The sequence below is a fragment of the Tachyglossus aculeatus genome, chromosome 9 (assembly GCF_015852505.1).
Source record: "Tachyglossus aculeatus isolate mTacAcu1 chromosome 9, mTacAcu1.pri, whole genome shotgun sequence".
Lineage (NCBI taxonomy): Eukaryota > Metazoa > Chordata > Mammalia > Monotremata > Tachyglossidae > Tachyglossus > Tachyglossus aculeatus.
In genome coordinates this window covers 2,910,692-2,938,609 of record NC_052074.1, presented here as the reverse complement: position 1 = coordinate 2,938,609, position 27,918 = coordinate 2,910,692, and the positions used below count along the sequence as shown (strand labels likewise).

At 51.7% G+C, this 27,918-nt stretch overlaps 1 protein-coding gene across 22 annotated transcripts in view; it reads left to right on the top strand.

Annotated features, from left to right (window-relative positions):
- The window catches only part of NRXN1 (neurexin 1), a 683,270-nt gene that overhangs the window by 643,768 nt on the left and 11,584 nt on the right, over nt 1-27,918 (top strand). Inside the window, exon 1 of one of the 22 annotated variants that reach the window (XM_038751830.1) lies at nt 3,302-3,377. The exons of the other annotated variants lie outside the window; for them this stretch is intronic. Within the exon in view, the coding sequence (XP_038607758.1) occupies nt 3,309-3,377 (69 nt within the window). The 5' untranslated portion in view covers nt 3,302-3,308. Of the gene's footprint in view, nt 1-3,301; nt 3,378-27,918 lie in introns of those variants that run through there. 22 annotated transcript variants of the gene reach the window in all.

The following is a 27,918-nucleotide window of genomic DNA, read 5'->3' as shown; positions in this document are numbered from 1 at the left end:
TGTCACAGATGTGCAGGCCCCAATTTACCTAGGAATTATAGCACCTCGCAGTCAGTCCATCCATCGGCGGTATTTATTGAGCGCTTAGCCGGTCCTCGTTCTCCCTACGGCCGGAGAGACGAGGGATGGGGGGGGAGGGTGGCTACGTATTAGGTTCCCACTCTCCCCCCCAGCCCCACAACCCGGACTCCCTGGCTTCCTTGGGTCCATTCATTCATTCAATCGTATTTATTATTTATTTATTATTCATTCGTATTAGAGAAGCAGCGTGGCTCAATGGAAAGTGCCCGGGCTTGGGGAGTCAGAGGTCTCGGGTTCAAATCCCAGCTCCGCCACTTATCAGCTGCGTGACTTTGGGCAAGTCACTTCACTTCTCTGGGCCTCAGTTCCCTCATCTGTAAAATGGGGATGAAGACTGTGAGCCCCACGTGGGACAACCCCATCACCTTGTAGCCTCCCCAGCACTTAGAACAGTGCTTTGCACATAGTAAGCGCTTAACAAATGCCATCATTATTATTATTATACTCTGGGCCTCGGTTCCCTCATCTGTAAAATGGGGATGAAGACTGTGAGCCCCACATGGGACAACCCCATCACCTTGTAGCCTCCCCAGCACTTAGAACAGTGCTTTGCACATAGTAAGCGCTTAACAAATGCCATCATTATTATTATTATAATACTCTGGGCCTCGGTTCCCTCATCTGTAAAATGGGGATGAAGACTGTGAGCCCCACATGAGACAACCCCATCACCTTGTAGCCTCCCCAGTACTTAGAACAGTGCTTTGTACATAGTAAGTGCTTAACAGATGCCATCATTATTATTATTGAGTGCTTCCTGTGGGCAGGGCACTGTACTGAGCGCCCCGGCCTTTTACCAAGTAGTGACTCCAATCTCGGACTATTGGCGTCCATCGCCTTGACCAAGAAATCATGTCTTCCCAGGGCCTGTCCCATCTGTAGGAAATGAAAGCAGAGCCAGCTGAGCCCCCCTGGCTCCCTTTAAGGTGGTCCATTGGGAAGAGCCCGGGCTTGGGAGTCAGAGGTCATGGGTTCCAATCCCGGCTCCTCCAACTGTCAGCTGGGTGACTTTGGGCAAGTCACTTCACCTCTCTGGGCCTCAGTTCCCCCATCTGTCAAATGGGGGATCTTGTATCCTCCCAGTGCTTAGAACAGTGGTCTGCACATGGTTTGTGCTTAACAAATATCATCATTATTATTAACTGGTGCAGGGGGCTGGACACAGAGGGTTGAAGGGATGGGAAAATGGCCCCATGTCCATCGGAGTGTTAGGCTACCAACATCTCTCCCCTTTCCCCCTCCCCTTTTTATCCTCCCTCTTCTGTCCTTCCCCCCCCCCCCCGCATTTTCTCCCTCCATCCTCTCCTTCCTCCTCCTCCTCCTTCCTTTTCCCTCCCTCCTCCCACTCCTTCCCTCTCCTCCTTCTTTCTCCCTCCCTCTCCTCCTTCTTTCTCCCTCCCTCTCCTCCTTCTTTCTCCCTCCCTCCTCCCACTCCTTCCCTCTCCTCCTCCCACTCCTTCCCTCTCCTCCTTCTTTCTCCCTCCCTCTCCTCCTTCTTTCTCCCTCCCTCTCCTCCTTCTTTCTCCCTCCCTCTCCTCCTTCTTTCTCCCTCCCTCTCCTCCTTCTTTCTCCCTCCCTCTCCTCCTTCTTTCTCCCTCCCTCTCCTCCTTCTTTCTCCCTCCCTCTCCTCCTTCTTTCTCCCTCCCTCCTCCCACTCCTTCCCTCTCCTCCTTCTTTCTCCCTCCCTCTCCTCCTTCTTTCTCCCTCCCTTTCCTCCTTCTTCCCCCCCCCTCCTCCCACTCCTTCCACCTCCTCCTTCTTTCTCCCTCCCTCTCCTCCTTCTTTCTCCCTCCCTCCTCCCACTCCTTCCACCTCCTCCCTCTTTCTCCCCCCCTCCTTCTTTCTCCCTCCCTCCTCTCACTCCTTCCCCCTCCTTCCTCTCCTTCCCCCTCCTCCTTCTTTCTCCCTCTCCTCCTTCTCCTTCCCCGTCCTTCCCTCTCCTCCTTCTTTCTCCCTCCCTCCTCCCACTCCTTCCACCTCCTCCTTCCCTCTCCTCCTTCTTTCTCCCTCCCTCCTCCCACTCCTTCCACCTCCTCCTTCTTTCTCCCTCCCTCCTCCCCCTCCTTCCTCTCCTTCCCTCTCCTCCCACTCCCTCTCCTCCCCCCTCCCTCCTCTCCGTCCTTCTCCCCCCCTCCCTCCTCTCCTTCCCCCTCCTCCTTCCTTCTCCCTCCCTCCCTCCTCTCCTTCCCCCTCCTCCTTCCTTCCCCCCCCTCCTCTCCTTCCCCCTCCCTCCTTCCTCCTCTCCCCTCTCGCTCCTCTCCTTCCTCCTCCTCCCTCCTTCCACTCCCCTCTCCCTCCTCCTCATCAATCGTATTTATTGAGCGCTTACTATGTGCAGAGCACTGTACTAAGCCCTCCTCTCCTTCCCCCTCCTTCCTCCCTCCCGTCCTCCCCCCTCCCCCCTCCCCCGGCCTGCAGAGGGGCGGGGTCGCGCCGGCCATTGGCTCCCGGGAGGCACGTGACGCGCCCCCCCCCCCCCCGGCGGTCGGGGCGCGGACCGGGCTCCGATTGGCCGGGCCGCTTCCCGGCCGCCGATTGGCCGGCCCGCTGCGCAGCGCCCCGCCCCGCCCCGCCCCGCCCCCCCCCCCCCGCCTTTTTCCCACGCCTTTTTCCCGCCGAGCCCGGGACCCCCACCCCCCCCCCACGACAGTCACGGGAACCATTCAGGAAAGGGGGTGGGGGGAAGGGAATAATTGGGGAAAAAAAAAAGGAAAAGAGGGAGGGAGGGAGGGGAAAGAAAAAAAAAGGGGGGGGGGGGCGTCCCCAGCGGGCCGAGATGGCTATGCGATGGCACTGTGAACCCTCGCAGGTAGCCACCGCCCCGCGGGCTTGATTCTAGGCTCCCCTCCCCCACTCCTCCCCGCCCCCCATCCCCGCCGCGACCAAAATGAGTTTCAAGGCCCCCCCGGCCCAACCAGGCGGTCTCCCTCCGCTCCCCAAAACGCGGTCTTTGCGTCTGCAGCAGCCCCCCCCACCCCCGCCATGGAGGGCGGCTTTCAACGGGGGCGGGCGGGCGGGTGCTGTGCGGAACGATGAGGCCATGAATGAAAGGAGCGGCCGCCCCCCCCCGCCCCTCCCTCCCTCCTCCCTCCGTCCGCGCGCGCGTGCGTGCGTGCGGTGCCCTGCGCGGTGCGCTGCGCTGCGGTGCCCTGCGCGGTGCGGTGCCCGGTGCCCGGTGCCCGGTGCCCGGTGCGCGGTGGCGGGGGATGGCCGGCGCCGGGCCGGCGATGGTGCTGGGCGTGCTGGGGGTGGGCCTGGCCGGCGCCTGGCAGCGCTGGACGGCCGGACCACGGTCTGTGAGTCGGGGCGGAGGAGCCGGGGGGGGGCCGAGGGGGGCGGGGGAAACTGAGGCTGGACGCCTGCAACCCCCCTGCCCTCTGCAGGGGGTCGGGGTGGGGGGACTGAGGCTGGCCGCCTGCAAGGGACCTGCCCTCTGTGGGTGTGGGGGGGGCGGGAAACTGAGGCTGGGGGCCTGCAAGGGACCTGCCCTCTGTGTGGGGGGGGGGGGGGGCGGGAAACTGAGGCTAGGGGCCTGCAAGGGACCTGCCCTCTGTGTGTGGGGGGGGGGGGGCGGGAAACTGAGGCTGGGGGCCTGCAAGGGGACCTGCCCTCTGTGTGTGGGGGGGGGGGCGGGAAACTGAGGGCTGGGGGCCTGCAAGGGACCTGCCCTCTGTGTGTGGGGGGGGGGGGCGGGAAACTGAGGCTGGGGGCCTGCAAGGGACCTGCCCTCTGTGTGGGGGGGGGCGGGAAACTGAGGCTGGGGGCCTGCAAGGGCCCTGCCCTCTGTGGGTGGGGGAAAACTGAGGCTGGGCGCCTAGCAAGGGCCCTGCCTTCTGTGGGTGCCCTCTGTTTGTGTGCGGGGGTGGCGGGGGACTGAGTCTGGGGGCCTGCAAGGGCCCTGCCCTCTGTGGGTGCTCTCTGCTTGTGGGGGTGGGAAACTGTGGCTGGGCACCTGCAAGGGCCCTGCCCTCTGTGGGTGGGGGGAAACTGAGGCTGGGCACCTGCAAGGGCCCCTGCCTTCTGTGTGTGGGGAGGGGTAAACTGAGGCTGGGGGCCTGCAAGGGCCCTGCCCTCTGTGGGTGCCCTCTGTGTGTGTGAGCGGGGGTGGGGGGGGGACTGAGTCTGGGGGCCTGCAAGGGACCTGCTCTCTGTGTTTGGGGGCGGGAAACTGAGGCTGGGCGCCTGCAAGGGACCTGTCCTCTGTGGGTGCTCTCTGTGTGTGGGGGCGGGAAACTGAGGCTGGGCGCCTGCAAGGGACCTGTTCTCTGTGGGTGCCCTCTGTGTGTATGTGGGTGGGGGGACTGAGTCTGGGGGCCTGCAAGGGACCTGCCCTCTGTGGTTGCTCTCTGTGTGGGGGGGGGCGGGGGGACTGAGGCTGGGCGCCTGCAAGGGTCCTGCCCTCTGTGGGGGCCTTCTGTGTATGTGGGGGGGAAACTGAGGCTGGGAGCCTGCAAGGGCCCTGCCCTCTGTGGGTGCCATCTGTATGGTGGTGGGGGGAGAACTGAGGCTGGGCACCTGCAAGGGACCTGCCCTCTGTGTGTGTGTTGGGGGGGGGGGGGGGGCAGGAAACTGAGGCTAGGAGTCTGCAAGGGCCCTGCCCTCTGTGGGTGCCCTCTGTTTGTGGTGGGGGGGAAACAGGCTGGGGGCCTGCAAGGGCTCTGTCCTCTGAGGGGGGGGGCGAGAAACTGAGGCTGGGGACCTGCAAGGGCCCTGCTTTGTGTGTGTGTGTGTGTGTGTGTGTGTGTGTGTGTGTGTGTGTGAGCCCCTCCACTTTGGGTGGGGGGGGGGGTCCCTTCCTCTCCCTCTGGGTGGGGGGGGGGTCCCTTCCTCTCCCCCGCCCTCCAGGCCCCTGGCACGGGGTTGGCAGAAGCGGGGAGGAGGTGGTGATGGAGGGGAGGGGGCTAAACCGTAGCCTTCTTCCCAGGAATAAATCCACAAGCCCCTTAAATGGATCAGGACAATGGACAGTAACCAAGGGCTACTTGGGGGGTCCCTTCCTCTTCCCGCCCTCCGGGCCCCTGGCAGGGGGTTGGCAGAAGGGGGTTGGGTTGATGATGGAGGGGAGGGGGCCAAACTGTAGCCCCCATCCCAGGAATAATTCCACAAGCCCCTTAACTGGATCGGGACAATGGACAGTAGCCATAGGCTACTGGGGGGGGGGGGGGGGGGTCCCTTCCCCACCCTCCCCCCCTCCTCCATAATAACGATGGCATTTGTTAATCAATCAATCAATCAATCGTATTTATTGAGCGCTTACTATGTGCAGAGCACTGTACTAAGCGCTTGGGAAGTACAAATTGGCATCACATAGAGACAGTCCCTACCCAACAGTGGGCTCACAGTCTAAAAGGGGGGCTCACAGAAGCGCTTACTATGTGCAAAGCACTGTTCTAAGCGCTGGTCCCGCCCTTCTCCGACCCCCGGGCGGTGGCGGGCACCGGTGGCACCAAGGCATCACAGACGGAAGGCGAGGAGGGGGTCCTGGGGGGCAGAGGAGGCGGGGGAGGGGGCCAAACAGTAGCCTCCATCCCAGGAATAATTCCACAAGCCCCCTAACTGGATTAGGACAAGGGACAGCAGCCAAGGGCTACTGGGGGGGGTCCCTTCCTCTCCCTCCAGGCCCCTGGCAGTGGGTTGGCAGAAAGGGGGCGGGGTGATGATGGAGGGGAGGGGGCCAAACCATAGCCGCCATCCCAGAAATAATTCCACAAGCTCCTTAACTGGATCAGGATTTATTTTATTTTGTTAGTATGTTTGGTTTTGTTCTCTGTCTCCCCCTTTTAGACTGTGAGCCCACTGTTGGGTAGGGACCGTCTCTATATGTTGCCAATTTGTACTTCCCAAGCGCTTAGTACAGTGCTCTGCACATAGTAAGCACTCAATAAATACGATTGATGATGATGATGATGATGACAGTAGCCAAAGGCTACTGGGAGGTCCCTTCCCCTCCCGCTCCCGGCAGTGGGTTGGCAGAAAGGGGAATGAGGTGGCGATGGAGGGGAGGGGGCCAAGCCACAGCCTCCACTTGGACTCAGAGGTCATGGGTTCAAATCCCGGCCCCGCCACTTGTCAGCTGTGTGACTTTGGGCAAGTCGCTTCACTTCTCTGGGCCTCAGTTCCCTCATCTGGAAAATGGGGATTAAGACTGTGAGCCCCCCGTGGGATAACCTGATCACCTTGTATCTCCCCCAGCGCTTAGAACGGTGCTTTGCACATAGGAAGCGCTTAATAAATGCCATTATTATTATTATTAGTATCCCAGGAATAATTCCACGTGCCCCTTAATTTTATCGAGGCATTTGGACAGTAGCCAAGGGCTACTGGGTGGGGGGAATCCTTTCCCCTCCTGCCCCCCCGCCCAGCCTCCTGGCAGTGGGTTGGCAAAGGGGGGGAGGCAGATTTGGGGAAGGGGCGATGTTTCAATCAATCAATCAATCAATCGTATTTATTGAGCGCTTACTGTGTGCAGAGCACTGTACTAAGCGCTTGGGAAGTACAATTTGGCAACATATAGAGACAGTCCCTACCCAACAGTGGGCTCACAGTCTAGAAGGGGGAGACAGAGATCAAAACCAAACATATTAGCAAAATAAAATAAATAGAATAGATATGGACAAGTAAAATAAATAAATCGAGTAATAGATGCTTAAATAATAATAATAGTAATAATAATAGTAGATGTTTCAAGGAATCCCTCGCATCCCAAAGCGGTGGGCTAGAAATAGCCGGTGGGATTTCTCTCCCCATGCCTCCTCCCTCTCCCGGGCCGGGAAAGGTCATCGGGGGCTACCACAATTATTAAGATTATTATGATGATGATGATGATTATAAGGTTGCCTCAGTGGCCCACACACCCAATTTGGGAGGCAGAAACCAGGGCACCCCCTTCCATTCATTCACTCAGTCGTATTTATTGAGCGCTTACTGTGTGCAGAGCACTGGACTAAGCGCTTGGAAAGTACAGCTCAGCAATAAAGAGAGACAATTCCTGCCCACAGCAGGTTTACAGTCTGGAAGGGGGAATAATGTTGGTATTTGTTAAGCGCTTCCTATGTGCCGAGCCCTGTTCTAAGCACTGGGTTCGATACAGGGTCATCAGGTTGTCCCGCGCGGGGCTCACAGTCTCAATCCCCATTTTCCAGATGAGGGAACTGAGGCCCGGAGAACTGACTTGCCCAAAGTCACCCGGCTGACAAGCGGCGGAGCGGGGATTCGAACCCACGACCCCCGACTCCCAAGCCCGGGCTCTAGCCACTGAGCAATGCTGCTTCCGGTGTCTGTCATACATTCAGTCATGATGATGGTATTTGTTAAGCGCTTACTATGTGGCAAGCACTGTTCTAAGCGCTGGGGGAGATACAAGGTGATCAGGTTGTCCCACGTGGGGCTCACAGTCCTAATCCCCATTTTCCAGATGAGGTAACTGAGGCCCAGAGAAGTGACTTGCCCAAAGTCACCCAGCTGACAAGCGGCGGAGCCAGGATTCGAACCCATGACCTCCGACTCCCAAGCCCGGGCTCTTTCCACTGAGCCACGCTGCTTTTCATTCATCCATTCATTCAATCGTCGTCATCATCATCAATCATATTTATTGAGCGCTTACTATGTGCAGAGCACTGTACTAAGCGCTTGGGAAGTACAAATTGGCAACATACAGAGACAGTCCCTACCCAATCGTATTTATTGAGCACTGTCTGTGTACAGAGCAGTGGACTGAGCGCTTGGAAAGTACAATTCGGCAACCGATAGAGACGATCCCTCCCTAACAACGGGCCGTCGGGCTCTGCGCTGTAGTAGCCCCCTCCCCAAATCTCCCCAGACCCCCTGGCCCTGCGGGGAGACGCCCCCCGCCCCCCGGCAGGACCCAGGGGGCCCAGAGAAGCAGCGTGGCTCAGTGGAAAGAGCCCGGGCTTTGGAGCCAGAGGTCATGGGTTCAAATTCAGACTCCGCCACTTGTCAGCTGGGTGACTGTGGGCAAGTCACTTCACTTCTCTCTGCCTCAGTTCCCTTACCTGTAAAATGGGGATGAAGACTGTGAGCCCCCCGTGGGACAACCTGATCACCTTGTAACCTCCCCAGCGCTCAGAACAGTGCTTTGCACATAGTAAGCGCTTAATAAATGCCATCATTATTATTATTATTGTTGTCAGCTGCGTGGCCTTGGGCAAGCCACTTCACTTCTCTGTGCCTCAGTTCCCTCATCTGGAAAATGGGGGTGAAGACTGTGATCCCCCCGTGGGACAACCTGATCACCTTGTAACCTCCCCAGCGCTCAGAACGGTGCTTTGCACATAGTAAGCGCTTAATAAATGCCATCATTATTATTATTATTGTTGTCAGCTGCGTGGCCTTGGGCAAGCCACTTAACTTCTCTGTGCCTCAGTTCCCTCACCTGTAAAATGGGGGTGAAGACTGTGAGCCCCCCCCCCCCCCCCCCGTGGGACAACCTGATCACCTTGTAACCTCCCCAGCGCTCAGAACAGTGCTTTGCACATAGTAAGCGCTTAATAAATGCCATCATTATTATTATTATTGTCAGCTGCGTGGCCTTGGGCAAGCCACTTAACTTCTCTGTGCCTCAGTTCCCCCATCTGGAAAACGGGGGTGAAGACTGTGAGCCCCATGTGGGACAACCTCATCACCTTGTATCCCCCCCACCAGTGCTTAGAACAGTGCTTCGCACATAGTAAGCGCTTAACAAATACCATTATTATTATTATTATTATCGCACCATCCTTCCATTTGCACAAAGCACCTCCTCCTCCATTTGCGGGAAAGAGAGCCAGAATCTGAACCCAAGACCCAGGGGTCCAAGGTAAGGAGTACAACCATTCAGCGCTTAGAACAGTGCTTTGCACATAGTAAGCGCTTAATAAATGCCATTTTTTAAAAAGTCGGTGCCAATGAACCTCCCTTAAAAAATGATTTAAAAAAGGAGTCACTTTTGGGGGGGAAGAACCCCCAAAGAAATATCCCAGAGGCTAGGGAGTAGTAAATAGAACAGCGCTTGGCACATAGTAAGCGCTTAACAAATACCATATTTATTTTATTATTATGTATATAGTGCTCTCTGGCCTCCAGTGGGACTCCTTTTTTTCCTCTATTTTTTAATCACTTTTTTAAGGGAGGCTCATTAAACCCCGTTTGTTTTGTTCTTTACTTCGGACCCTTGGGTCCCGAGTTCAGATTCCTCCTCTCTTCCCCCGCCCGCTCCCCGCAAACGCCGGGTGAGGTGACCCGAGCGCCTTCATCCCACTGTCGTTCACTGCATCGTATCTATTAAGCGCTTCCTGTGTGCGGAGCACTGTCCTAAGCACGTGGGAAAGTAGCGCTTAGTACAGTGCCCGGCACATAGTAAGCGCTTAACAAATACCGTTGTTATTGTTAGAGTGTAGCGATAAACAGACCCCCCCCGTGCTTGTCCTTCACGGCACTCTGGACCTCACCCTGAGCTGGTGGGCCCTGGTTGGAGAAACTGAGGCACGAGGGGTTTCTCACCCCCACACGGGCCCCGATCACCGAAAGTCGAAGTGCCAACTGCGTCGTCTAAGCGGGCATGCCGGGCTCTGTCCTGGGCGCCCGTTGCGTTTGCCTAACTCTGTACTGGACACCCGCCGTGTCGGCTGAGTTCTGTATTGGGCGCCCACCGCGTGCGCCGGGCACTCTGTTGCGCACCTTCTGTGGGTCTGACTCTGCTTTGGACACCTGCTGCGCCTGCCCAACAACTGTATTGGATGCCTCCTGTGTGTGTGTGTGTGTGCTGGACACTGTACTGGATGCCTGCTGTACGTGCCAAAGACTGTAATGAGTGCCAGCTGTGTGTGCCGAGCACTGCACTGGGCACTTGGTGGGCGTTCTGAGCACTGTACTGGTTACCTGTGCTGTGTGTGCCGGCTCTGTATTGGGCACCTGCCTTGTGTGCCGAGCTCTGTACTGGGCGCCTGCCGTGTGTATTGAGCACTGTACTGGATATCTGCTGGGGGGGTTACTGAACACTGTAATGGGCACCCGCTGGGTGAACTGAGCACTGTTTTGGGGGCCTGATGGGTGCCGAACATTGTACAGGATACCTCTTTTGTGTGCCGAGCACTGTACTGGACACCTGCTGTGTGCCAACCACTGTATTGGGCACCTAGTGTGTGTGGAGCACTGAAACTGGCGCATAAGTTGCCCGAGGGTCTGCTGTGCACAAACCTCCGGACTTCCCAGTGAGAGAAAGGAGACCCTCTCCCCTCGCCCCCCAAACCCTAGAGGAGCACTGTGGCCTAGTGGAAAGAGCCCCGGCCCGGCCCCGCCATTTCCCTGCTGTGTGACCTTGGTCAAGTCATTTCACTTCTCTGGGCCTCATTTCCCTCCTCTGGTTAATAATAATAATGATAATAATAATGATGGCATTTATTAAGCACTTACTATAAAGCACTGTTCTAAGCACTGGGGAGGTTACAAGGTGATCAGGTTATCCCGGGGGCGGCTCAGAGTCAGTCCCCATTTTATAGATGAGGTAACTGAGGCCCAGAGAAGTGAAGTGACTTGCCCAAAGTCACACAGCTGACACTTGGCGGATTTGAACCCATGACCAAAGCCTGTGCTGTTTCCACTGAGCCATGCTGCTTATTTGAGCCCCATGTTAGAACATAATAATAATAATAGTGGTGAAGTGACTTACCCAAGGTCATACAGCAGACAAGTGGCAGAGCCAGGATGAGAACGCATTATAATAATAATAATAATGGCGTTTATTAAGCGCTTACTATGTGCAAAGCACTATTCTAAGCCCTGGTGGGGGGGTTACAAGGTGATCAGGTTGTCCCACCTGGGACACACAGACTTAATTGCCATTTTCCTGTACTTCCTGTACTTCCCAAGCGCTTAGGACAGTGCTCTGCACATAGTAAGCGCTCAATAAATACGATTGATTGATTGATTGATTGATTTTCCAGACGAGGGACCTGAGGCCCAGAGAAGTCAAGTGACTTGCCCACAGTCACCCAGCTGACAAGTGGCGGAGCCAGGATTAGAACCCATGACCCCTGACTCCCAAGCCCCGGCCCTTTCTGCTGAGCCACGCTGCTTCTCATGAAGTGTGGAGAAGTTGATTAGTTGTGGACAAGTTGATCTACCTCCGTGCTTAGTACAGTGCCATAAGACTACCTCCTTCCCCTCCCCACAGCCCCTGTAGATACGTTTGTACAGATTTATGACTCTATTTATTTGACTTGTACATATTTACTATTCTATTTATTTTGCTAATCATCATCAATCGTATTTATTGAGCGCTTACGGTGCGCAGAGCACTGTACTAAGCGCTTGGGAAGTACAAATTGGCAACATATAGAGACGGCCCCTGCCCAACAGTGGGCTCACAGTCTAAAAGGGGGAGACAGAGAACAAAACCAAGCATACTAACAAAATAAAATAAATAGAATAGATGTGAACAAGTAAAATAAATCAATAAATAGAGTAATAAATCTGTACAAACATATATATATATATATATATATATACAGGTGCTGTGGGGAAAGGAAGGAGGTAAGATGGGGGGATGGAGAGGGGGACGAGATTAGCTAGATGCTAATGATGGGCATCTAGCTTTAATTACATTTGTTCTGACGATTTTGACGCCTGTCCACGTGTTTTGTCTTGTCGTCCGTCTCCCCCTTCTAGACGGCGAGCCCGCTGTCGGGCAGGGACCGTCTCTATATGTCGCCAACTTGTATTTCCCAAGCGCTTAGTCCAGTGCTCGGCACACAGTAAGCGCTCAATAAATACGACTGAATGAATGAATTTGTGAAGCGCTTACTATGTGCCAAGCAGCGTTCTAAGCGCCGGGGGAGATACAAGGTGATCAGGTTGTCCCCCGAGGGACTCGCAGTCTTCACCCCCGTTTTACAGATGAGGTAACTGAGGCACAGAGAACTTAAGCGGCCTGCCCAGAGTCACGCAGCAGACAAGTGGCAGAGCCGGGATTAATAATAATTAATTAATATAAGGTGATGAGGTTGTCCCATGTGGGGCTCCCAGTCTTCATCCCCATTTTGCAAATGAGGGAACTGTGGCCCTGAGTATAATAATAATAATGATGGCATTGATTAAGCGCTTACTATGTGCAAAGCACTGTTCTAAGCGCCGGGGAGGTTACAAGGCGATCAGGTTGTCCCACGGCAGGCTCACAAATCTTAATCCCCGTTTTACAGATGAGATCACTGAGGCCCAGAGAACTTGCAGTGGATCTTAATCCCCGTTTTACAGATGAGATCACTGAGGCCCAGAGAACTTGCAGTGGCTCGCCCAAAGTCACGCAGCAGACAAGTGGCAGAGCCGGGTTTAATAATAATTAATTAATATAAGGTGACGAGGTTGTCCCATGTGGGGCTCCCAGTCTTCATCCCCATTTTACAAATGAGGGAACTGAGGCCCTGAGTGTAATAATAATAATGATGGCATTGATTAAGCGCTTACTATGTGCAAAGCACTGTTCTAAGCGCCGGGGAGGTTACAAGGCGATCAGGTTGTCCCACGGGGGGCTCACAAATCTTAATCCCCGTTTTACAGATGAGATCACTGAGGCCCAGAGAACTTGCAGTGGATCTTAATCCCCACTGTACAGATGAGATCACTGAGGCCCAGAGAACTTGCAGTGGCTCGCCCAAAGTCACGCAGCAGACAAGTGGCAGAGCCGGGTTTAATAATAATTAATTAATATAAGGTGACGAGGTTGTCCCATGTGGGGCTCCCAGTCTTCATCCCCATTTTGCAAATGAGGGAACTGAGGCCCAGAGTGTAATAATAATAATGATGGCATTGATTAAGCGCTTACTATGTGCAAAACACTGTTCTAAGCGCCGGGGAGGTTACAAGGCGATCAGGTTGTCCCACGGGGAGCTCACAAATCTTAATCCCCGTTTTACAGATGAGATCACTGAGGCCCAGAGAACTTGCAGTGGATCTTAATCCCCGTTTTACAGATGAGATCACCGAGGCCCAGAGAACTTGCAGTGGCTCGCCCAAAGTCACGCAGCAGACAAGTGGCAGAGCCGGGTTTAATAATAATTAATTAATATAAGGTGACGAGGTTGTCCCATGTGGGGCTCCCAGTCTTCATCCCCATTTTGCAGATGAGGGAACTGAGGCCCAGAGTATAATAATAATAATGATGGCATTGATTAAGCGCTTACTATGTGCAAAGCACTGTTCTAAGCACCGGGGAGGTTACAAGGCGATCAGGTTGTCCCACGGGGGCTCACAAATCTTAATCCCCGTTTTACAGATGAGATCACTGAGGCCCAGAGAACTTGCAGTGGATCTTAATCCCCGTTTTACAGATGAGATCACCGAGGCCCAGAGAACTTGCAGTGGCTCGCCCAAAGTCACGCAGCAGACAAGTGGCAGAGCCGGGTTTAATAATAATTAATATAAGGTGACGAGGTTGTCCCATGTGGGGCTCCCAGTCTTCATCCCCATTTTGCAGATGAGGGAACTGAGGCCCAGAGTATAATAATAATAATGATGGCATTGATTAAGCGCTTACTATGTGCAAAGCACTGTTCTAAGCGCCGGGGAGGTTACAAGGCGATCAGGTTGTCCCACGGGGGGCTCACAAATCTTAATCCCCGTTTTACAGATGAGATCACTGAGGCCCAGAGAACTTGCAGTGGATCTTAATCCCCGTTTTACAGATGAGATCACTGAGGCCCAGAGAACTTGCAGTGGCTCGCCCAAAGTCACGCAGCAGACAAGTGGCAGAGCCGGGTTTAATAATAATTAATTAATATAAGATGACGAGGTTGTCCCATGTGGGGCTCCCAGTCTTCATCCCCATTTTGAAGATGAGGGAACTGAGGCCCAGAGTATAATAATAATAATGATGGCATTGATTAAGCGCTTACTATGTGCAAAGCACTGTTCTAAGCGCCGGGGAGGTTACAAGGCGATCAGGTTGTCCCACGGGGGGCTCACAAATCTTAATCCCCGTTTTACAGATGAGATCACTGAGGCCCAGAGAACTTGCAGTGGATCTTAATCCCCGTTTTACAGATGAGATCACCGAGGCCCAGAGAACTTGCAGTGGCTCGCCCAAAGTCACGCAGCAGACAAGTGGCAGAGCCGGGTTTAATAATAATTAATTAATATAAGGTGACGAGGTTGTCCCATGTGGGGCTCCCAGTCTTCATCCCCATTTTACAAATGAGGGAACTGAGGCCCTGAGTGTAATAATAATAATGATGGCATTGATTAAGCGCTTACTATGTGCAAAGCACTGTTCTAAGCGCCGGGGAGGTTACAGGGCGATCAGGTTGTCCCACGGGGGGCTCACAAATCTTAATCCCCGTTTTACAGATGAGATCACTGAGGCCCAGAGAACTTGCAGTGGATCTTAATCCCCGTTTTACAGATGAGATCACCGAGGCCCAGAGAACTTGCAGTGGCTCGCCCAAAGTCACGCAGCAGACAAGTGGCAGAGCCGGGTTTAATAATAATTAATTAATATAAGGTGACGAGGTTGTCCCATGTGGGGCTCCCAGTCTTCATCCCCATTTTGCAGATGAGGGAACTGAGGCCCAGAGTATAATAATAATAATGATGGCATTGATTAAGCGCTTACTATGTGCAAAGCACTGTTCTAAGCGCCGGGGAGGTTACAAGGCGATCAGGTTGTCCCACGGGGGGCTCACAAATCTTAATCCCCGTTTTACAGATGAGATCACTGAGGCCCAGAGAACTTGCAGTGGATCTTAATCCCCGTTTTACGGATGAGATCACTGAGGCCCAGAGAACTTGCAGTGGCTCGCCCAAAGTCACGCAGCAGACAAGTGGCAGAGCCGGGTTTAATAATAATTAATTAATATAAGGTGACGAGTTGTCCCATGTGGGGCTCCCAGTCGTCATCCCCATTTTACAAATGAGGGAACTGAGGCCCTGAGTGTAATAATAATAATGATGGCATTGATTAAGCGCTTACTATGTGCAAAGCACTGTTCTAAGCGCCAGGGAGGTTACAGGGCGATCAGGTTGTCCCACGGGGGGCTCACAAATCTTAATCCCCGTTTTACAGATGAGATCACTGAGGCCCAGAGAACTTGCAGTGGATCTTAATCCCCGTTTTACAGATGAGATCACCGAGGCCCAGAGAACTTGCAGTGGCTCGCCCAAAGTCACGCAGCAGACAAGTGGCAGAGCCGGGTTTAATAATAATTAATATAAGGTGACGAGGTTGTCCCATGTGGGGCTCCCAGTCTTCATCCCCATTTTGCAGATGAGGGAACTGAGGCCCAGAGTATAATAATAATAATGATGGCATTGATTAAGCGCTTACTATGTGCAAAGCACTGTTCTAAGCGCCGGGGAGGTTACAAGGCGATCAGGTTGTCCCACGGGGGGCTCACAAATCTTAATCCCCGTTTTACAGATGAGATCACTGAGGCCCAGAGAACTTGCAGTGGCTCGCCCAAAGTCACGCAGCAGACAAGTGGCAGAGCCAGGATTAGAACCCAGGTCCTCAGAATCCCAGGCCCGGGCTCTTTCCGCTAAGTCACGCCGCTTCTCTTGGCAGCCTTGGGATACTCCGGGATCCTCACGCCGCCTCCCCACCGTGCCCAGGGCACCCCAACTTCCCCAGAAGCACCCAGGGGGAGTCAGGGCAGACTCTGGTTCATTCATCCACTCATTCAGTCGTACTTATTGAGCGCTTACTGTGTGCAGAGCACTGGACTAAGCGCTTGGGAAGTACAAGTTGGCAACATATGGAGACGGTCCCTACCCAGCAGCGGGATCACAGTCTAGAAGGGGGAGACAGACAACAAGACAAAACACGTGGACAGGTGTCAAGTCGTCAGAATAAATAATAATAATCAATCATTCGTATTTATTGAGCGCTTACTGTGTGTACTTGGGAAGTACAAGTTGGCAACATATAGAGACGGTCCCTACCCAACAGTGGGCTCACGGTCTAGAAATAATAATAATAATAATGTCATTTATTAAGCACTTACTGTGTGCAAAGCACTGTTCTAAGCGCTGGGGAGGTTACAAAGTGATCAGGTGGTCCCACGTGGGGCTCCCAGTCTTAATCCCCATTTTCCAGACGAGGGAACTGAGGCCCAGAGAAGTGAAGTGACTTGCCCAAAGTCACCCAGCTGACAAGCGGAGGAGCCGGGATTTGAGCCGATGACCTCTGACTCCAAAGCCCAGGCTCTTTCCACTGAGCCACGAAAGCTAGGCGCACATCATTAACACAATAAATGGAATAGTAAATGTGTACAAGTGAAATGACTATGAAGAATAAATCTGTATAAACAATATATACAGGGGCTGTGGGGCGGGGAAGGAGGTAGGGCCCCGGGGGGGTGGGGAGGGGGAGAGGAAAAAGGGGGTGAGCCCCCTTTTCCTCAGTCTGGGAAGGCTTCCTGGAAGAGGTGAGCTCTCAGTAGGAGCCATTGGGAAGGATCCGGGCGCCCGTCGGGAAGCGGGCATTTGCCCAAAACACGTCGCCGAGTGCCAGGCCTGATGAGGCCATTTTGTGGCTTCTCCCGCAGCTCGACAAAATGGCACCCACGTAGTAGCCTCCCCCCTGCTTAATTCCTCCCGTCTCCCCCCTCCCCGGGAGACCCTTCCCTTTTAAGTTCAAGTAACAGCGCTTTGCACATAGTAAGCGCTTAAATACCATCATCATTATTATTATTCTGCTCCACATCCCGCTCTCCAGGCCCTCGCCCGTGGGTCTCTCCCGTTTCTTCCCTTCATTCATTCATTCAATCAATCAATCGTATTTATTGAGCGCTTACCGTGTGCAGAGCACTGGACTAAGCGCTTGGGAAGTTCAAATTGGAACGCCTTATTCCCCTCCTAGCGGAGCAGGATAAAGAAGCCCGGCTGATCGCGGACCCCAGGCCAGGGCGGGTCCCTCGGGACCCTCCCGGCTTCCTCGTCCCCTAGTTCCCCCGGATCTTCCGACATTGGGAAAGAAATTATCCTGATTTTGAAAAAGAAATCTCCGAGATAAGCGGGGCGGCGGCCGTCTGCCTTGGCATGGTGTCTCCCAATCTGGATCCTGATCCAGCCAAAGCCGGAGTGAGGAGCGCTCACTCTCTGTAGGTTTGGTTTGGGAACCAGAAGAGGGACCGTCTCTGTATGTTCCCAACTTGTACTTCCCAAGCGCTTAGTACAGTGCTCTGCACACAGTGATGATGATGATGATGGCATTTGTTAAGCGCTTACTATGTGCAAAGCACTGTTCTAAGCGCTGAATAAATACAATGTGAGTGAATACATACATACAGTGAATACATAAATACAGTGAGCGCTCAATAAATACAATGGAATGAATTAGAGGAGCGAAATGTACAGGCCGGATTGTAATATGGGTAGGGACCGTCTCTATATGTTGCTGACTTGTACTTCCCAAGCGCTTAGTACAGTGCTCTGCACACAGTAAGCGCTCAATAAATGAGATTGAATGAATGAATAATAGGAAAGCATCCAGGTAGGAGGGGAATCAGAGGTCGTGGGTTCTAATCCCGCCTCCGCCGCCTGTCAGCTGTGTGACTTAGGACAAGTCCCTTCTTTGTGCCTCAGTTCCCTCATCTGGAAAAGGGGATGAAGACTGTGAGCCCCACGCGGGACAACCTGATGACCTCGTTATCCACCCCAGTGTTTAGAACAGTGCTCGGCACATAGTAAGCGCTTAAGAAATACCATTATTATTATTATTATTATTGTAAGGGTGGTCCCGCCACCACGGTCGATGGTCAGCTCTTTGAGGGCAGGGAACGTGCGTCTTTTGTTCCCACTGTTGGGTAGGGACTGTCTCTATATGTTGCCAACTTGTACTTCCCAAGGGCTTAGTACAGTGGTCTGCACACGGTAAGCGCTCAATAAATACAATTGATTGATTGATTGTTCCGACATACTGTTTGCCGAGATCAGAGCAGCGGTTTTCACTCGGCGGTTGATTTCCCGAGTGGGATAATTGAGTTCCTCCCCACAGCCCAGTTTTAATAAGCTGTTTGTTCATCCCAGGGCCCCAGTGGCGCCCGCCCCGCCTGAGAGCCACTCAGCTGCTTGTTGTGGGCAAGAAATATGCCCATAATATCATTATATTATTAATAATAATAATAATAATTACAGTGGTGTTTGTTAAGCAGCGTGGCTCAGTGGAAAGAGCCCGGGCTTGGGAGTCAGAGGACTTGCGTTCTAATCCTGGCTCTGCCACTTAATAATAATAATAACGATGGCATTTATTAAGCGCTTACTATGTGCAAAGCACCGTTCTGAGCGCTGGGGTGGTTACAAGGTGATGAGGTTGTCCCACCGTCACAGTCTTCATCCCCATTTTCCAGAGGCCCAGAGAAGTGAAGTGACCTGCCCAAAGTCACCCAGCTGACAAGTGGCGGAGCCGGGATTAGAACCCACGACCTCTGACTCTCAAGCCTGGGCTCTTTCCCCTGAGCCACGCTGCTTCTCTGTCAAGTGACTTGTCCAGGGTCACACAGCAGACCACTGGGATTAGAATGCAGGTCCCTCTTAAAACCGTTCTAGGAGAAAGTTATGATGGGAATTAATTTATTGAGCACTGACTGTGGGCAGAGCACCGGACTAAGGGCTTAGATGCAAAATGATTGGATCGGTAGCAGTCCCTGCCCCACAGGGGGCTCACAGTCTTCATCCCCATTTCACCGATGAGGGAACTGAGGCCCAGAGAAGTGGAGTGACTTTCCCAAGGTCACACAGCAGACAAGGGGCAGCGCCGGGATTAGAACCCAGTTCCTTCTGACTCCCAAGGCTGGGCTCTATCCATTAGGCCACACTGCTTCCGTTGCTTCCTCAAGCCACCGGGTCGGGAGAGCCCCGGCCGACAGGTTGGCCCGGAGTCTGGGGAATGGACACGCTGACCTCCCCAAGACCTTTGACCCCCCCAACCCATAATAATAATAATAATAATGGCATTTATTAAGCGCTTACTATGTGCAAAGCACTGTTCTAAGCGCTGGGGAGGTTACAAGGTGATCAGGTTGTCCCACGGGGGGCTCACAGTCTTCATCCCCATTTTACAGATGAGGTAACTGAGGCCCAGAGAAGGTAAGTGACTTGCCCAAAGTCACACAGCTGACAATTGGCAGAGCCGGGGTTTGAACCCATGACCTCTGACTCGAAAGCCCATGCTCTTTCCCACTGAGCCATGCTGCTTCCCTGAACCCATCCTGTTGCTGACCTGTAATAATAATAATAATGGCATTTATTAAGCGCTTACTATGTGCAGAGCACTGTTCTAAGCGCTGGGGAGGTTACAAGGTGATCAGGTTGATGATGATGATGATGGCATTTATTAAGCGCTTACTCTGTGCAAAGCACTGTTCTAAGCGCTGGGGAGGTTACAAGGTGATCAGGTGGTCCCACGGGGGGCTCCCAGTCTTAATCCCCATTTTACAGATGAGGGAACTGAGGCACAGAGAAGTTGTCACGCAGCTGACAATTGGCAGAGCCGGGGTTTGAACCCATGACCTCTGACTCCAAAGCCCGGGCTCTTTCCACTGAGCCACGCTGCTTCCCAAGCGCTTAGTACAGTGCTCTGCACGCAGTAAGCGCTCAATAAATACGACTGAATGAATGAATGACTGGAACCCGGAAACCCGCGCCCGTCCGGGGAAGGCCCCTCGGAGAAGGCCGGGGAAATGAGAGAAAATTGAGCCGAGCCCTCACGATTTCTTCGTGACGGGGACCGAGTTAAGCATCTCATTAGCCCTGGCATTACGGAAGCGGTGTTTAATTCCAGCCGCTGGAAGCTAGATGGATTTTCATCAATAGCGTAATGAGCAGAGAGGCAGGGAAAGAGTTCACGCGGTTAATCTTCCCGCCCGCCAAGTTTCAGGCCCGGCCGAACGGTTGCGGCGGAAGAATTAATAGATTGAGATCACCTCCACGCTGCTGAGGAAATCAGTGGCAAAAGTGGGGCCCCGTTCCACGGGAAGGAGATTTTTCTGTTTTCCCATCTCCCCCCGGCGTGTCTCGCAGCAGCGAATTCATTTTCAAAATCAACCCCAGCACCCAGGACTGTTTCTGGGGGGAAATTCTGGGAGCTGGCTTGGGCAGCGTAGGTCAGTGGAAAGAGCCTGGGCTTTGGAGTCAGAGGTCGTGGGTTCAAATCCCGGCTCCGCCAACTATCAGCTGTGTGATTTTGGGCAAGTCGCTTAACTTCTCTGGGCCTTAGTTACCTCACCCCCGGCCCACGTCATTCCCCGGGCCCGGAATGCCCCCAATCCCTCTGCCCATCCGCCAAACTCGCTCTCTTCCTCCCTTCAAGGCCCTACTGAGAGCTCACCTCCTCCAGGAGGCCTTCCCACACTGAGCCCCTTCCTTCCTTTCCCCCTCGTCCCCCTCTCCATCCCCCCCATCTTACCTCCTTCCCTTCCCCACAGCACCTGTATAGATGTATATATGTTTGTACAGATTTATTACTCTATTTTACTTGTAGATATCTATTCTATTTATTTTATTTTGTTAGTATGTTTGGTTTTGTTGTCTGTCTCCCCCTTTTAGACTGTGAGCCCACTGTGGGTAGGGACCGTCTCTAGATGTTGCCAATTTGTACTTCCCAAGCGCTTAGTACAGTGCTCTGCACATAGTAAGCGCTCAATAAATACGATTGATGATGATGATGATGATGAGCTGAGCCTGGTGGCTAGAGCCGGGGCCCGGGAATCAGGAGGACCTGGGTTCTAATCCCGGCTCTGCCACTTGTCTGCTGGGCGAACTTGGGCAAGATGCTTCACTTCTCTGAGTCTCAGTGACCTCATCTGGAAAACGGGGATTAAGACAGGGAGCCCCATGTGGGACAGGGACTGTGTCCCAACGGATTACCTTATGAGAAGCAGCGTGGCTCAGTGGAAAGAGCCCGAGCTTGGGAGTCAGAGGTCGTGGGTTCAAATCCCGGCTCCGCCACTTGTCAGCTGGGTGACTTTGGGCAAGTCACTTCACCTCTCTGGGCCTCAGTTCCCTCATCTGGAAAATGGGGATGAAAACTGTGAGCCCCACGTGGGACAACCTGATTACTGTGTATCCCCCAGCGCTTAGAACAATGCTTTGCACATAGTAAGCGCTTAATAAATGCCATTATTATTATTATTATTACCCCAGTGCTTAATACAGTGCCTGGCACATATTAAGCGTTTAACAAGTACCATAAAAAAACCTTAACTTCTCTTTGCCTCAGTTACCTCATCTGTAAAATGGAAATTAAGACTGTGAGCCCCATGTGGGACAACCTGATTACCTTGTATCTACCCCAATGCTTAGAACATGGCTTGGCACGTAGTAAACGCTCATCAAGTACCATAGTTAATTATTATCATTATTATCTACCCCAGTGCTTAGTACAGTGCCTGGCACATAGTAAGCGTTTAACAAGTACCATTAAAAAAAACCTTAACTTCTCTTTGCCTCAGTTACCTCATCTGTAAAATGGGGATTAAGACTGTGAGCCCCAAGTGGGATAACCTGATTAGCTTCTATCTCCCCCAGCACTTAGAACAGTGCTTGGCACATAGTTAACGCTTAACAAATACCATAATTAATTATTATCATCTACTCCAGTGCTTAGTATAGTGCCTGGAACATAGTAAGCGTTTAACAAGTACCATAAAAAAATCTTAACTTCCCTTTGCCTCAGTTACCTCATCTGTAAAATGAGGATTAAGACTGTGAGCCCCACGTGGGACAACCTGATTACCTTCTATCTCCCCCAGCGCTTAGAACAGTGCTTGGCACATAGTAAGTGCTTAACAAATACCATAATTAATTATTACTCTCTACCCCAGTGCTTAGTACAGTGCCTGGTACATAGTAAGCGTTTAGCAAGTACCATAAAAAAACCCTTAACTTCTCTGTGCCTCAGTTACCTCATCTGTAAAATGGGGATTAAGACTGTGAGCCCCACGTGGGACAACCTGATTACCTTCTATCTCCCCCAGTGCTTAGAACAGTGCTTGGCACATAGTAAGTGCCTAACAAATACCATAATTAATTATCATTACCTACCCCAGTGCTTAGTACAGTGCCTGGTACATAGTAAGCGTTTAGCAAGTACCATAAAAAAAAACCTTAACTTCTCTGTGCCTCAGTTCCTTCATCTGTAAAATGAGGATTAAGACTGTGAGCCCCACGTGGGACAACCTGATTACCTTCTATCTCCCCCAGTGCTTAGAACAGTGCTTGGCACATAGTAAGTGCTTAACAAATACCATAATTAATTATGATTATCTACCCCAGTGCTTAGTACAGTGCCTGGTACATAGTAAGCGTTTAGCAAGTACCATAAAAAAAAAACCCCAGCGCTTAGAACAGTGCTTGGCACATAGTAAGTGCTTAACAAATACCATAATTAATTATGATTATCTACCCCAGTGCTTAGTACAGTGCCTGGTACATAGTAAGCGTTTAGCAAGTACCATAAAAAAACCCTTAACTTCTCTGTGCCTCAGTTCCCTCATCTGTAAAATGGGGATTAAGACTGCGAGCCCCATGTGAGCTAGGGATTGTTATGTCCAACCTGATTAGCTTGGATCTACCCTAGCGCTTAGAACAGTGCCTGGCATGTAGTAAACGCTTGACAAATAAGCAGCGTGGCTCAGTGGAAAGAGCCCGGGCTTGGGAGTCAGAGGTCATGGGTTCGAATCCCATCTCCGCCACTTGTCAGCTGTGTGACTTTGGGCAGGTCACTTCACTTCTCTGGGCCTCAGTGAACTCATCTGTAAAATGGGGATTAAGATTGTGAGCCCCACGTGAGACAACCTGATCACCTTGTTATTCCCCCCTCCACCCCAGCACTTTGAACAGTGCTTGGCACATAGTAAGTGCTTAACTCATGAAATACCATTTAAAAACAAAAATACCCCTGCTGCTTTGGGGGCCGGCTCTCCCTCTCTTCTGGAAAATGTTCTTTTCTCACCGGGGAAAAACCCGGTGAAGAATGGAATTGATAAATCTGACATTGCCGAGAGTTTTCTTTCTCCCACTGTCTCAGTGAGCGGTCACAGGGAGCGGCGGTGAACCCAGCAAATTAAATTTGAATTACACAGTGATAGCGAGAGAATTGCTCCCTTAATTCAACCCCCAAAATGAAATTTGATTTCTTTTTTTTTTTTCTTCCCTTTCCCACTTGAGCCTTTTCCTGATTTTTCATACCCTGGTGATTTCTGCGAGCACGTCTATTGGTGTGGGGTTGGCTCGGTATTCGTTTCGTTTTGTTTTTTCTGCCTTCTCTTTTTCTCTGTACTTTAAAGGGGAAACACTTAGACTCGGTTTCTGGGAGCTCTGTTTCGGATCAGGAGTAGATTCCATTCCTTTAGTTTGGCGGGTGGAAATTTAGACCCCTAGATGCATTTTCGACCAATTATTAATAATAATAATAACCCAGGTCCCACTGACTTCCAAGTTGACTGTCTAATAGACACAGACTGTCTAATAATAATATAGAGAAGCAGCATGGCTCAGTGGAAGGAGCATGGGCTTTGGAGTCAGAGGTCGTGGGTTCGAATCCCAGCTCCACCACATGTCTGCTGTGTGCCCTTGGGCAAGTCACTTCACTTCTCTGGGCCTCAGTTCCCTCATCTGTAAAATGGGGATGAAGACTGTGAGCCCCACGTGGGACAACCTGATCACCTTGTATCCCCCTCAGCGCTTAGAACAGTGCTTTGCACATAGTAAGCGCTTAACAAATACCATTATTATTATAATAGACAACCCCGCCTCTTCCCAGAGGTATCTACGGCGGGGGGCAGAGGGGGAGACAGGGTGCTGTCCTAAGCGCCCTGGAGAGTACTCTAGGAGTCTGTGTCAATAAATACGATTGATTGATTGATTACCTCCTTCCCTTCCCCTCAGCACCTGTATATATGTATATATGTTTGTCCATATTTATTACTCTATTTATTTTACTTGTCCATATCTATTCTATTTATTTTATTTTGTTAGTATGTTTGGTTTTGTTCTCTGTCTCCCCCTTTTAGACTGTGAGCCCACTGTTGGGTAGGGACTGTCTCTACATGTTGCCAACTTGTACTTCCCAAGCGCTTAGTACAGTGCTCTGCACACAGTAAGCGCTCAGTAAATACAATTGATTGATTGATTGATTGTGTCCAACCCGATGATCTTGCTTAGCTCCCCAGTGCTTAGATCAGTTCCTGGCATGTAGTAAGCGCTTAACCATACACCCGCCAAGCTAGCTCTCTTCCTCCCTTCAAATCCCTACTGAGAGCTCACCTCCTCCAGGAGGCCTTCCCAGACTGAGCCCCTTTTGTCCTCTCCTCCTCTCCATCCCCCCCCCGCCCTACCTCCTTCCCCTCCCCACAGCACCTGTATATATGTTTGTACAGATTTATTCCTCTATTTATTTTACTTGTGCGTATTTACTATTCTATTTATTTTGTTAACGATGCGCATTTACCTTTAATTCTATTTGTTCTGACGACTTGACACCCGTCCACATGTTTTGTTTTGTCGTCTGTCTCCCCCTTCTAGACTGTGAGCCCGTTGTCGGGTTGGGACCGTCTCTGTATGTTGCCGACTTGCACTTCCCAAGCGCTTAGTCCAGTGCTCTGCACACAGTAAGCGCTCAGTAAAAACGATTTTTTATAATGGCGTTTATTAAGTGCTTACTATGTGCAATGCACTGTTCTAAGCGCTGGGGAAGTGACAAGGCGATCAGGTTGTCCCACGGGGGGCTCACGGTCTTCATCCCCATTTTACAGATGAGGGAACTGAGGCACGGAAAAGTTAAGCAGCGTGGATCAGTGGAAAGAGCATGGGCTTTGGAGTCAGAGGTCATGGGTTCAAATCCCGGCTCCTCCAAGTGTCAGCTGTGTGACTTTGGGCAGGTCACTTAATTGCTCTGGGCCTCAGTTACCTCATCTGTAAAATGGGGATTAAGAACGTGAGCCCCCCGTGGGACAACCTGATCACCTTGTAACCTCCCCAGCGCTTAGAACAGTGCTTTGCACATAGTAAGCGCTTAAGAAATGCCATTATTATTAATATTATTATTAAGTGACTTGCCCAAAGTCACACAGCTGACAGGTGGCGGAGCCGGGATTTGAACCCATGGCCTCGGACTCCAAAGCCCAGGGTCTTTCCGCTGAGCCACGTTTTGTCTGCTGTGTAATACATTCATTCAGTACATTCCCCCTCCCCCTCGTCCCCCCTCCATTCCCCCCCCATCTTACCTCCTTCCCTTCCCCACAGCACCTGTATATATGTATATATGTTTTATACATATTTATTACTCTATTTATTTTACTTGTACATATCTATTCTATTTATTTTATTTTGTTAGTATGTTTGGTTTTGTTCTCTGTCTCCCCCTTTTAGACCGTGAGCCCACTGCTGGGTAGGGACCGTCTCTATATGTTGCCAACTTGTACGTCCCAAGCGCTTAGTCCAGTGCTCTGCACACAGTAAGCGCTCAATAAATACGATTGACGATGATGATGATTCAATACGATTGAATGAGCGAATGGATGAACAAATGCCACAATAATTATAATTAGCAGACACGGTCCCCGGCCACCAGGAACTTACCATCTAGCTGGGGAGGCAGTCGCTGAAGTGATTGTTTCGCGCTGGCGGGGAGAAGGATGTTGGATTTCACGCCGTCGCAATGTGATTTTAATTGCGGCTCTTCTGCGAAAAGTTATTAAACGAGCCAAGAATTAAGCAGGGGGTGGTGGGCGATGTAGACGGAAGGGAAGGATTGAGTGCCGTGGAGAAAACCGAGGATGGCGGGGACACCCACCCCCGGTCGGTGCACAGGACGATAATAATAATAATAATAATAATAATAATAATAATAATAATAATAATAATAAGAATAGCATTTATTAAGCGCTTACTATGTGCAAAGCACTGTTCTAAGCACTGGGGAGGTTACAAGGCGATCAGGTTGTCCCACACGGGGCTCACAGTCTTCATCCCCATTTTCCAGGTGAGGTCACTGCGGCCCAGAGAAGTGAAGTGACTTGCCCAAAGTCACACAGCTGGCAATGGGCGGAGCCAGGATTTGAACCCATGCCTTTTGACTCCAAAGCCCGGGCTCTTTCCACTGAGCCACGCTGCTTCTCTTCCACGATGCCATGTTTTGTTTTTAAATAGTATTTGTTAAGCACTCAGTACATGCCAGGCGCTGAGATGGGTATGTGACAGTTGGGTTCATTCATTCGATCGTCTTTATTGAGCGCTGACTGTGTGCAGAGCACTGTGCTAAGCGCTTGGGAAGTACAAGTATTTATTTTATTTTGTTAGTATGTTTGGTTTTGTTCTCTGTCTCCCCCTTTTAGACTGTGAGCCCACTGCTGGGTAGGGACTGTCTCTATATGTTGCCAACTTGTACTTCCCAAGCGCTTAGTACAGTGCTCTGCACACAGTAAGCGCTCAATAAATACGGTTGATGATGATGATACAAGTCGGCAGCATCTAGAGACGGTCCCTACCCGACAACGGGCTCTCATTCATTCATTCATTCAATCGTATTTATTGAGCGCTTACTGTGTGCAGAGCACTGTACTAAGCGCTTGGGAAGTACAAGTTGGCAACAGATAGAGACGGTCCCTACCCAACAGCGGGCTCACGGTCTAGAAGGGGGAGACAGGCAACAACACAAAACATGGAGACAGGTGTCAAAACCGTGGGAACAAATAGAATTAAAGCTAGATACGCATCGTTAACAAATAAATAGTAAATATGTACAAGTAAAATAGAGTAATAAATCTGTACAAACATATATACAGGGGCTGTGGGGAGGGGAAGGAGGTAGGGTTGGGGGGATGGGGAGGAGGAGAGGAAAAAGGGGGCTCAGTCTGGGAAGGCCTCCTGGAGTGTGAGCCCGCTGTTGGGTAGGGACCGTCTCTATATGTTGCCAACTTGTACTTCCCAAGCGCTTAGTACAGTGTTCTGCACACAGTAAGCGCTCCATAAATACGATTGAATGAATGAATGAATGAGGTGAGCTCTCAGTAGGGCTTTCAAGGGAGAGTTGGGTTGGACACAGTCCGGGTCCCACACGGGGCTCCCAGGATTAATCCACATTTCAGGGATGAGGGAATTTAGGCCCAGAGAAGTGAACTGACTGGCCCAAGGTCACCCGGAAGACAAGGGGCAGAGTCAGGATTAGAACCCAGGGCCTTCGGACTTCCCCGCCCGGGTTCTATCCAGTGGGCCATGCTGCTTCTGTATATTGTACTAGTTTTATTGTTATTGTTACTCCCAACTCTGTTGTAATAATACTAATAATGATATTTATTCATTCATTCATTCATTCATTCAATCAATCGTATTTATTGAGCGCTTACTGTGTGCAGAGCACTGTACTAAGCGCTTGGGAAGTACAAGTTGGCAACACATAGAGACGGTCCCTACCCAACAGTGGGCTCACGGACTAGAAGGCTATTAAGCGCTTACTATGTGCAAAGCACTGTTCTAAGCACTGGGGAGGTTCCAAGGTGATCAGGTGGTCCCATAGGGGGCTCACAGTCTTCATCCCCATTTTCCAGATGAGGTCACTGAGGCCCAGAGAAGTGAAGTGACTTGCCCAGAGTCACACAGCTGACAAGTGGCGGAGCCGAAATTAGAACCCATGACCTGTGACTTCAAAGCCCGGGCTCTTTCCAATCCTCTCCCAAGCGCCTAATACAGTGAAGCAGCGTGGCTCAGTGGAAAGAGCCCGGGCTTGGGAGTCAGAGGTCATGGGTTCTAATCCCGGCTCCGCCACTTGTCAGCCGTGTGACTTTGGGCAAGTCACGTCACTTCTCTGGGCCTTAGTTCCCTCATCTGTAAAATGGGGATGAAGACTGTGAG